The sequence below is a fragment of the Zingiber officinale genome, chromosome 4B (assembly GCF_018446385.1).
Source record: "Zingiber officinale cultivar Zhangliang chromosome 4B, Zo_v1.1, whole genome shotgun sequence".
NCBI lineage: Eukaryota > Viridiplantae > Streptophyta > Magnoliopsida > Zingiberales > Zingiberaceae > Zingiber > Zingiber officinale.
In genome coordinates, this window is record NC_055993.1 from 124,488,323 (window position 1) to 124,500,687 (window position 12,365).

Below are 12,365 nucleotides of genomic sequence, written 5' to 3' on the forward strand. Positions count from 1 at the left end.
TCTTTTTTCCCCTTTTTTACTCTCTTGTCATCGACGATTACACGCTTTCGACAGTTGTTCCCCCCTGTAATAGCAACAAAAAGAAAACACTTTTTTTTTCTTAAAACTGTTTTCACGGGTTTTGCCGCAGTGTGATGGCTATCTGTTGGTGTAGATATTATAGTTTTTATTATTCTGAAACGATGAAATGAAGATTAGGAGTACAAATGAGCTCTGCTGTTCGAGTTTGAATTTGATTTAGTTCGAATTGGTTTGCTGAGCTCATTTAATGGTTCGAGACTCGAGAGCTTGTGAAGTCAGATTAATTTAATATTTTAATAATTAAAATTATTATTATTTTAAAATTAAAGAGTTTGTCATTTAATGTATTTTGCACAGATTTTTAATTTATTTTTTCATGTATTTTTGCATAGATGTTTAATTTATTTTCCAAGTCAGGCTAGCTGGCATGAGCTCGAGCTACTCGATTACAGCCTTAACTGGAGATCTTGCAACGACGAGCATGGCTTCCTGGATGTGAAGGCGCGTGAGGTTCACAGGAATAATAATTATTTCATTGCTACATCTATTTGATTGTTCATCTGAAAAGGGAGAGGGAGAGGGAGAGGGAGAGGGAGAGGGCGAAGGTTTGACAAATATATTTTTTTGCGATGGGGTACATCATCCGATTGGGAGGAAGCCTGACTGCTAAGCAAAAGGGTTAGTTGATTCATCGTGATCAGGGATCAATTCTACAAAAAAGTTTTCTCCCGACCTCTACTCAAGTGCGTCGGGGCAGAAAACGTCGACTACATACTGCAAGAAGTACATCAAGGCTCATGTGGAGGACATCCGGACGGCCGGTCATTGGCAAGGAAGATTCTGTTGGCCGACCTTACAGGAAGACGCCGCTCGGACGGTTGTCACCTGCCTGTCCTGCCAGAAGTACCACAACCTCTCCCATCGGTCGACCGAAGAAATGAAGGTTTCCACGGTATCGTGCCCGTTCGACCAATGAGGAATGGACATCGTGGGGCCCTTCCCTATGACGACCGGTCAGCGGAAGTTCCTGCTTGTTGTAGTGGACTACTTCTCCAAGTGGGTTGAAGCTGAGCCGCTAGCAAGAATAACCAAGTAAATGATTCAAAAATTTATTTCGCAGCACATCATTTGTTGGTTCGACATCCCTCGCCGACTTGTCTCGGATAATGGGAGGCAGTTCATCGATCGGAAGCTCAAGGAGTGGTGTGAAGAGTATGACATCCAGCAAGCATTCACCTTAGTAGCATACCATCAGAGTAATGGACAGACCGAGGTTGCCAATCGGGAGATCCTGTGAATCCTATGGGCTTGGCTCGACCATGTCGGAGGAAGCTGGGTCGATGAACTTCCCAGTGTGCTATGGGTGATCCGCACAACTCCTAAGGAAGGGATCGGAGCAACCCCGTTCCGCCTAGTGTACGGCGGCGAAGCGGTCGTCCTTGTGGAAGTAGCAGCCGAGTCCGATCGGATATAGCACTATAGCGAAGACAACACCGAGCGAAGGCTTCTGGAGCTGGACTTGGTGGATGAGGCGCGCGATAAAGCAGTCGTTCGGCTGATGGCCTATAGGCAGAGAATGAGGCAGAACTACAATCGGCGGGTGATCCCGATGTCGTTCCAGGTTGGCGACCTCGTATGGAAGAAGGTGAAGTCGGTTGGCGACGTCACCAAGTTGGAAGCCCCGTGGGTCGGACCCTTCAAGGTCGTGGAAAAGCTCCGCTCAGGCGCCTAGTACTTGGAGGATGAGGACGGGAGGCGACTCGAGCGTCCATGGAGCGCGCACCAACTCCAGCCATACCGAGCCGGATGAAAGGTGCGTTGATCTAATTAATGTATTTTCTATATCCCTGCACCCTTTGAAGTGTAGGACTGAAATCAAAAGCACATGTTTGCTAAAGTCTTTGTCGAACAGTAACATAAATCGTCGAGCGACGACATTAAACCAGGTCTCCATCGACGGTCGAGCGGCGACATTAAACCCGAGACTCCATCAAATCGTCGAGCGGTGACGTTAAACCCAGGTCTCCATCGACGGTCGAGCGACGACCTTAAATGCCTGACTTCACCAAATCGTCGAGCGACAACGTTAAACTCAGGTCTCGACCAACGATCGAGCGGCAACCTTAATCTCCGGCCTTCACCAAATCGTCGAGCGACAACGTTAAACTCAGGTCTCCACCGACGGTCGAGCGGCGACCTTAAACTCCGGCCTTCACCAAATCGTCGAGCAGTGACGTTAAAGTCAGGTCTCCCCCGACGGTTGAGCAGCGACCTTAAACTCCGGCGTTCACCAAATCGTCGAGCGGCGACGTTAAACCCAGGTCTCCACCGACGGTTGAGCGACGACCTTAAACTCCGGCTTTTACCAAATAGTCGAGCGGCGACGTTAAACTCCAGAGTCGAGCGACGACTATAAACTCCAGAGTCGAGCGGCCACTATAAACCCAAGGGTCGAGCGACGACCTTAAAACCTAGAGGTATGACCTTGATGAATTTATCATTGAAATGCAAACATGACGCTCATTCGGGGCTATTAGTCAAAAGCTTTGTGATAGACAAGCAAACATGCGAGGAGGAATTACAAGATAACTTCATTAATAACAAACCAAAAGTTGTCGAGCGGCAGTCAAACATTCAAAGGTTACAAAATCTCTCCTCACTTAAGATAGTCGAAGACTACATTCGGCATCGAGTCGTTTAGTTGAGCCCGGTCGATGATGTCGTCAGTCAGAGAGCCTGAGATATGCCTGTTTGCATGCAACTGGTTGAACGTCCTAGTTATGGCCAGCTCGAAACTCCGGACGACCCGATTAACAACTTTGTCAGTAAATTTCTCCGAGCGGAGGTATTCTTGCTTCATGGTCTCGAAGCGGCTCGGTTCAGCGTTCTGGTAAGTCTTCAGGGCAGCGCGGGAAGACTCTAGAGCATCTTCAAGGGTCCTCACTTGCCCTTGAAGATCAGCCTCCCTAGCCGAACGACTGTCCCGTTCAGCAATCAGAAATTTCTCCGCCTCCCTGAGCTTCTCGGCTAAATTCTGAGCCTCCTGGTTCTTTAGCTCCAGGTCAGCTATAGCGCGGTTCTTCCTGTTGGTGGTCAGCTCGATCTTGTGGTCGTAAGTTTTCACCTGAGTCTCGAGCCGATCCAGCATGATGGTCTGATCGGCAGACTTCTTCCGCTCGGCCTCCAATAGTTTAGTGGCTTTCTCCAGATCGACCTGCAATTGGGCAACGGATGGCCCCTAGGAGGAAGAAGCTCCCCCAGAAATCTTGAGCTTCTTCAGCTCCTCCTCAACAAACGCCAGGCGGTTGCACATCGCCACGCTCTCCACCCAGTACTGTTGCCGAGCTGAAAAATGTTAGTACCGAACGGAGGTAAAACCACAAATTGATCATTGCATACATACCTCGGTGGACATTTGCAGGTGGTTGTTGGCGAGCAGCCCGGGCGGCATTGTTGCGGTGCGTGCTCTAGCCTCCTCCCAAACCTTAGCAAGTGGCCCGCGGATGAGTATCTGATGTTCGGGAGTTTGCGGTTAATCGCCCGCCGCTAGGAACTCCTCCATTGGGAGGTGGAGAATGGCCGTCACGGATCGGCGGCCGCTCGGGGCCAATTGAGCCAACGCCGCAGGACCAGAAGACTGACCGGCTGAAGCTGGAAGAATGCCGGATCGTAGAATCCTGCGGCGAGCTGGAGGAAGAGACGCGATTGGCTGGGCTGCGATCAGATCCGAAGGCAGATTGGCTAGCGAGGGGGTCCGATTGAAAGAAATGACTTCCACTGTCTTGGGAACGATCGGAGAAGTGGCGCCACCCTACTCAGGAGAACGCACTACCGAAGTAGCCGAATGGGACAGGGTGGTCGTGCGGTGTCTCTTGCGCCTGGATAGAGGAACCTCACCCGAGGACCCCGAGCCTTCGACCTAGGTGGCAAACTGCGACTCAAGAGGGAGTGGGTCTACAGTCGGTTCAGTGTGGGGCGTCCGATCGGCGGCGCCTTCTCCTTCAGTTGGCATCGCCTCGCTCTCGCCTTCATGAGAGCCGACGGAGTCAGGCCAAGGCTCGCCATCTCCTTTGCCGCCGCCGCCGCCTCTATCTCAGCGTTCTTCAGCTTCATCAGACCGGTTGCCCAAGCGTACATCATTATGTCAGCTGCAAAAGAAAGAAAGAATCAATTAAACTCAAGAGAAGAAGGTTGAGAAATTTCGTACCTAAGCTGCTCGGGAGCTTCGTTCGGATGGGGCTCAGCCCGAATATATACATCACCCCCTCTGGCAGCAGCTTGTGAATGTCGAACTTTTGGCCGGCCAGCAGGTTAGCCGCGTGAAGGTAGTCTGGCCGGCCCTGATACTTTTGCAGGTCCGGTTGAGGTGGAAGTCCGACCTGTCACTTGGTACGGAAGCTCGGCCGCTCGGGGAGTCGCATATAGAAAAAATAATCCTTCCAATGTTTATTTGAAGTCGGCATTTTATTGAAAAAGACTAGATCGACCCGGGATTGGAAGAAGTAGGTGCCCAGCTCGGATTTCTTGGGATAATAGAAGTAATGGAATACCTAAGGTGTTAGGGGAATACTGTGCACCTTGAACAGAACGACCACACTGCACAAGAGGCGAAAGGAATTGGGGATGAGCTGTGCTAAAGGGACACGGAAGTAATTATAGACCTCAGTTATGAAAGGATGGATGAGGAAGCGAAGACCAGCCATGAATTGGTCTTAGAAGAAACAAACTGTGCCAGTCGACGGGTTATGGGGTCGATCGGACGAGGAGGCCAAGATTATTTCGTGGTCAAAAGGAAGGTCAAAGGTATTTATAAGGCTCGCAGTGTCGCCCACATCAAACTGAGTCTCCATGGTGTTGTACCAAAGACCGAAAGTGGGGTCAGATGACTGAGAAGAGCTCGCCATCATCGGAAAACCGAAAAATTGAAAAATAGAAAGCTCGACGGGCGAAAGGAAGGAGAAACGCAAAACGGACACAGGAACAGTGGCGTGGCAAAGAAAGAACAGTTGAAGATCAACAATAGAAATGTTTGGGAGGCTTACAAGGAAGAGAAAGGGGGTCATAGAGAACAGCGGATCGCCGTCGAGGAGCGCAATGTCGCCGGAGCACTAGTCACTCGAGGTCGCCGACAGCCGCTGGAAAAGGAGAAGGAAAGTGGGGACGAAGGCGGTGCTGCGGTTTTTTATAGGTTGGGCTCGGCCGATCGGAGTCATCCGATCTAGGTCACAAACATCGAAGTGCAAATCCAACCGTTGAATTCAAACCGCTAGGCGTCACATCAGCAGCTGTCACCTCCGACGTGCTGCGGTGACACATGGCAGGCTCCCACAGGGTGGCTATCGCCTCGGACATGCGGCGACCGCAGCGGTGACACGTGGCAGGCTCCCACAGAGCGGCTATCACCTCGAACATGCGGCGACCGCGGCGGTGACACGTGGTACGCTCTCATAGGACAACATTTAATTGGCGGCATTATTAAACGTGGACGCATGCTTGACCTTAATGGAGGTGATTTGCATGAATTCCGAGGAGATTCGGATTACGCCAGCATTGATCGCGTAGTTCGCACTCATCCAAAGACGCCGAAGGAAGAATCTTCCAAGTGCAAACCCTCAGAATGCCGAGCGGTCTTGAATAGCGCTTCTACATAGACCGGTCGGGGCCCAACCAGCATACTGGCCGATCGGCCAACCAATCACCAGACTACCTTGTCCAGTCAGTCGGACTTGCAGCCTCCTTCGACTAGACTTGAGGGGGAGACATGTGATCCGGTGATAAGGTACGGTCGGGCCCCGCCCCGCAAGAGGTCAATGCCACGTGAAAGGTCAAAGTTAATGCGGTCAATGCCCCAGGCTAGTGTCCGATCGGGCGACCCCATCAACCGCTTGGACTAAGGAATGGCTGGTCCGACGTTATTACAGCTCAGTCTCGCACTGAGCTTCCGACACTCAAAAGACTATCACCAAATCAGGCGCCGACCCGCCAGGCATATGCCGAGCGGCGGGACATGTGCCGGGCGGACATCCCAATCGGCCAAAGATCATATCATAGCCAACGAAACGGAAACACGACCCAATAAGCCTAGACAATGGAAGTAGCCGAGCGGCCACCCCGCTCGACCCAGACAGCAGAATTAGCCAAGCGGCCACCCCGCTCGACCCAAACAGCAGAATTAGCCAAGCGACCCACCCTCTCGACCCACTAGCAGACAAAGGCAGGATCGACTCATATCCTCCTCGAGACCCATGCCATAGACAGACAGCATGGTCAGCGGCATGATCAAGCAGAGAATCGTACGACGGAAGTTTCCACTGTCTTGTCAGGATATGCTCGAACTATTGAGGTATGGTATCAGGTACACTTTTCTGACACGTCATATCAGGGAAAGTTTGGAGATGTGTGCACGCCTCGAGGAGCATGCACGCGCACCCCTGAGAGCCCTATATAAAGGACCCCAAGCTTCGATGAATGTATGTTCATCCTACTATAGCTACAGTTATGCTGTCACTTTCGTTTCTTTGCTTGCTTGCTGCTTTCGTCAGAGATCTGACTTGAACGTCGAAGGGTCATCATTGGGGAACCACTCCCTGACTCGACACTGACACTTTGTGCTTGCAGGCTAATCTCATCGGAGGTCCACACATGATCAACAAGGGCACTACATCTTCAACGTCTATCACATTTGATTGTTCATCTGAAAAACAAATGAAGAGGGAGAGGTTGAAGGTTTGACATATCTATATTTTCACTTTTTAATAAATTTATCATACACTTTCCCATTATGCATAATTTAGAAAAATGTATGATCAAGTTTTGATTAAATTCTTCATAAAGTTATTCACATGATATTTTATTTTTTGACACATTATTAGATTTTTTTAATGGTACAATATATATATTTACGAATAAAAGGATACTTTTGAAATCATCGAATTAAAATGCACAATGTATTCAAAAATGTATCATTTATCTTTTATCTTTATTGATTAAATTGAGAAGCAGATGGATCCTAACTAATGATAAAACATGAAAAAAATTTTAAACTTCCCAAATATATATGCGATTTGAACTCTCATTGCCAAGAAAGCTCATCCCATTTTTTTACCGTCGCATTATAGTCCGAGGACATTAATATGCAAAATGTATTAAAAAAACATATCATTTATCTTTTAAATGAAAATATATTAAAAATTTATTAAAACAAAAAATCATGATAAATTTGCAAAAACCTAAAATTCTTCATCTCAAATTCAATAAATAGCACTTTTTCGCCAATAAATAGCTTCAAGAAAGGCAAAAATGTCCTACTGCCTCATCCTACTTACCCAACATGCACCTCAATCCATCAGAGACGCAAAGCAATATTTACTCACAAGTAAATGAAGAGAAATGTTGTCTCTTATTCAAGGAACGAAAACAAAACGGAAAAAATCCACTTGACAAGTTCTCAGGGTGACAAACATCATCCTCGAAATGCAAAAATGAGAACAATTCAGACGCTCCTAAGAAACAGTACGCAAAAGTAAACAACTGGAAACCCACAAATAAACACGAAGGAAATAAATATTGGCATGGAACTGCTCATCTCACCTGCCTATCTATATAGAACCTCATAATTGTAGCTTCTATCTTTCTCTTTCTTTACTTTTGATTTCTTTGCCTTTTCTTTTGATTTTAATTTTTTTTTCTTCTGTTGTTTTTGTTTTTCACCCTCTTTCATCTGCAACCTAAGATGGTACTTAGAGATTCTGGCATGGCACAGCAATTGCTAAATGCAATCTCCCACAGAACAAGGAATGCTTTCTCTCCATTCTCGATTCTCCATTAGTGAAGAACTCAAAAACAAGTCACTCTTGACCCATTCGCTCAATATCAACACTGCCACTAAGATCGGTAGCAGCATGTAACTCATTATTCAATGCACCAGCTGCAGACTGATTGAGAATCATTGTCCTTCTCGGCTGTGACGCTGTCCCCTCCAAGTCAACAGCTTGCAACTGTGAAGCAAGATTATCAGGTGTCAGTGCTACTGGTGACTGACCAGAAGTATTAGCAGCCCGATTGGAACTTGGTAGGAGAAGATAACTCATCCAGCCTTGACGCTTCCTTATCCTATCGCCCTGTGATAAGTCGTGTCAGTAATGATGAATTGCACTATGAGTAAAGCATACAAATAAGTCGGTGTGATTTCATGGGTTTAACTTGTTAAGTTCATAGGGCACTAAGAAACTTTGAAATAGTTTATGGTTCCAATTAGTCGTTGCAAACAATTGGGGGCTCAACAATGTTGTTTCATCTTTCATTCTGAAAACGTCACCTACTTTATTATTCCATTTAGCATTGCAGATGATAAATTCCAAAAAGAAATTGACAAGGTACCTGTACTTCAACTTCAGGGGACAGTGGCAATGTGTCTAGTATGAAATCTATGTTGTTTGTTATCTGTCGAACCTGTAAATATATACGAGAATTTACCATACTGAACTATAATACTTCAATAGTTAAATTAGAAAGATTTGACAAACCAGAAGCCAATGGGCACTCATATAAACTATGAGCCACAATAGCGATACTAGATCATAAAGATTGATCCACCATTGAAACAACCAATGTGACAAGAAAGTTATCGTCACAAACGAGATGTATATGAAGCATCAATATCAACATCGACGTATTTCCTAATGCCTCTCTAGTTAGACTTTATAAGCATGAGATATCTAATCTATACAGAGTTATGTATCTGAATATCACTGCAACTTTATCAGAGTTCAGTACCTATCACGAGAAGTTGTGTCCAACCTAGTTGGAGTCAGATAAAAGTCCATATTCCCAATGAACTCTGCATAAAACTGTATCACATGTAATAACAAGAGTCCACTGCCCAAGATAATCCAAATTAATTTTATGTTTTATTGAGTGGCATTCATCGAACGCCCTCTACCCTTCACCTTTAAGAATAATATCCTCTGTGGATCGAAGGAGAATGTGAAGAATAAGACTTGGCTAATCAGTTTTTGAGCAATCCAAGGTTGAAATTCTGCCCTATCACATGTAATTGGAATTTAAAACTACTTATTATCCAAGATGGGCATTCACAAAATGGTAAGATAATTGTAGAGTGATAGTCATCATTACCCACTTCAAACAAGAATCAAAGTTGTCAATGCATAACCATAATGTGACCACAAGAACTAGAAAACAAACAGCCTGGTGCATCTTGAAATATTTGCTGTTGAAATTCAATACTTCACAGAAGCATGGGACAAATTTGAAAACAGCTGCAGTTTTACATGATTGTCCAACAATGACTATAGGAAAGAAAAAACTAGTTGTACATAAGTTTGCATACACCTCCAAGAGCATCTTCAGACAACTACTGGAACTTGATCCTTATCCTTTTCAGTTTAGCTCATGTCAATTGATAATACATCTTATATTCTACAAGGTGTTGGGAGTATCAAACTGAGGGAAAAGGAGATGAAGTCACAAAGATAACTAACTGATTTACAAGAAGTGACAAGGATCAAGAGCCTTTGTTTTCAAAACATGCTCAACTTAAAGAATTCACTCCCACAAAAATAGCACTGTCATCTAGTCTGGGCAATGTCCTATTCCTAGAAGAAAAAAGTTCAGATACAAAAGTTATAGTAGTGCAAAAGTGCTGTAATGTAGCATGGCATAGAAGCAGCAAAAGCTATCGTGAATGTCATTGGTGTTGGCAGCATCAAAGAAATTGAAGTTCAACACACAGTAGAGGTTATAAGAGAATAGGGAAATAAAATCTTTCCATGCTTTCCAGCCCGTTCCATGTAATATCTTGTCCTATAATTCAAATTCATAGTCCTTGTTCTCTCTATTTTTGGATGACACAAATAATTGTTTAGATGGTCATAATTTATGAACCAAAAGCATCTCCACAAACTTTGTTATGGCATCCAAAAATTACACCAATATGTGTCCACAGACTAACATTTAAAACACAGAGCACAGACCAAAGTGACTGATTAAAAGCCAATACTATAGCAAACTAGTAAAAATGCCATTTTCACAATCTACCAAACAATAGTTCCAACTGCAACATTGCAAAGTGGATCAAAGAAATTTAAATTTAAAATTTAAAATTACAGATTTAGATGGGAAATAAATGTAATATCTCTTAATGTCAATTATATTCTCTGGATCAACACCAGAAAGAGACAAGAGAACAAAATATATATTTTATCTACCCAGATGTTAAAGAGGACATTCTTCAGACAATTTTCAAGCATCAATTATAAATTTGGATAAGCATACAAGAGCATAGCAGATAAACCAACTTACTCTATTGAACCCTGCAATCAAGGACACTGGAACCCATCCCTGTTCATCCATGTTCTGCCTTAAATAAACATCTCTGCACAGATTCTCATCGCTGAGAAAGTCCAAAAAGTTAAACACAATGTGATCATCATTTATAACTAATGCTTGCATAGCAATTCATTCAGTCACCTGAAATAGAAATTTATCTGCTTGAGTAAAGTAGCACGTTGCACATCCATAGCTGGGAAATACATAGCAGGGAACGGAAGAGGGCCAGGAGGTGGCTGGTTATGAAAATAAAAGAAAGGAGATTGCATATCTGAAAGAAGATTAAGAGACTCCTTATGAAAAATGAATATTCAGTCAAGAGCAAACCAAACTGTAGACAATCCATCCAATAAAGCCATAAAACTTACCCGGGAAAACAACGGGATTCCCGAAAGGCCGAACCTGTGGAATATGTCCAGGGAATGGAGGTGGCATTGGTGGCGGTGGAGGTCTGAGGTAGGGTCGGACACCTTGGTGCTGCATCTGGATGTCTCTTCCGAAAGCATTCCTACGAGATCTATCATTCTCCTGATCGCGGCGGTTACTGTAGTTGCCATGGTGAGATCCATGACCACCACCATTGTTCCACCTCCTGTTGCCGCTATAGGTCCTACGATGGTCACCACCACCATCATGGACCTGTGAATCCGACCCGCTTCCCCTGGAATTATGCTCGTAACTGGTACTGATCTTGGGAGTTTGCTCCCGAGGAGTCTTCTCGTCCGTGTTTGCCTGGGGAGTGATTGCCAAAGTTGGTGGCGGGGAAGGGACAGCCGCCACACCGACAGGAAGCGCGCCATTGCTGATATTTCCGCCACGTTTAATCGATTTCTGGTGTTCAGAGGCCCCATAATTTGGACTGCCAGGTGGAATCAAGTTCTGCTTCGGCAAAGAACTCGAAGTCGCAGGATCCTGAGCACAGAAAAAACGAAACAAGATTAATCTAATACAACAGATCGCACAGATTCAGATCATTTTTTTCCTTAATCCGGAAGCCCTCACCGGTGATGCAGCGAGCGGCACTCCATCGGAAGCGGAGGCGTGAGATTTGACAACGGGCTTGGCGGACTCGGAGAGAGCAGGCCAGGAGGCGGAGCCTCCCATCACGGAAGGGCCCGGCTCGGTCGAGCCATTGAGGGAAGGTCGGTTCCAGGCGGGCTTCTTCCCGAGCGAGGCGGCGGCTTCGGGTGTGACTCCGCCAGGAGGGGAAGGCTTGCGATCGGAAGTATCCGGCGACGGCATCAAGGGCGGGGAGGAGGATGATCCGTCCGGCTCTCCGCGGACGACGTGGGACCAGGGTTGGCGAGCGGCCCGGCCGGCGCGCGGGGAAGGGGAGGGTGAAGGATCAGTGGAGGAGGCGGCGGCGGCAGCCATGGCAGCAGAAGCAGGAGCGATGGCGATGAGGAGAGCAAGTGGGTTGAGCGAAGAGAAGAAAAGAGAAGAGAGAGGATCGCCCGCTCCCTCCTCAGCCGTCGCCTGTCCTCGTTGTTGGTGGCCGTCGCTTTGTCTCTCACTCTCTTTGTTTGCTTTCCCTAATGTTTTTAGACAGCCAATTTTACTAGTCATTTCCAAAATTGTACACCTTTTTATTTTCATCCAGAATAAAATTTTATTTTAAGGAGAAGCTCTATCAAGGCCTATTTTAAGAAAAGGGCAAAAGTAAGAAAGATGTCCCTTTTATTTTTACTCGATCGTCCAAGGCTATATTATTTTTTTATCAAAAAAAATATCTCATCAGTGTAAAATGACATAATTATCTCTTAATTTTATATCTGCATCCTATAGCAAATACAAATCATAGTTACAACCCGCATAAATTTTTTTAAAATAAACTATTTGGGCTTTAAATAATATTTTTAACCTAAAATCCGGTCATCAATTCATGTAGCAACTATAAAATAATATTATCATCAATTTAATTCAAATTAAATCACGAAATACATAATATATTAAATTAGAATTAATTTAAAAATCTACAATTAAAAAATATTATTTAA

At 45.3% G+C, this 12,365-nt stretch overlaps 1 protein-coding gene across 1 annotated transcript; it reads right to left on the reverse strand.

Moving 5' to 3' along the window:
* Nucleotides 1–7,401: 7,401 nt before the first annotated feature.
* LOC121978637 (la-related protein 1B-like) lies at nucleotides 7,402–11,934 on the reverse strand. The gene is made up of 6 exons (XM_042530955.1): nucleotides 11,371–11,934; nucleotides 10,737–11,280; nucleotides 10,510–10,639; nucleotides 10,342–10,432; nucleotides 8,401–8,472; nucleotides 7,402–8,141 (listed from the first exon to the last, which is right to left on the reverse strand). The coding sequence occupies exons 1-6, from the start codon at nucleotides 11,932–11,934 to the stop codon at nucleotides 7,869–7,871; spliced, it is 1,674 nt and encodes a 557-aa protein (XP_042386889.1). The 3' UTR covers nucleotides 7,402–7,868.
* Nucleotides 11,935–12,365: the final 431 nt, after the last annotated feature.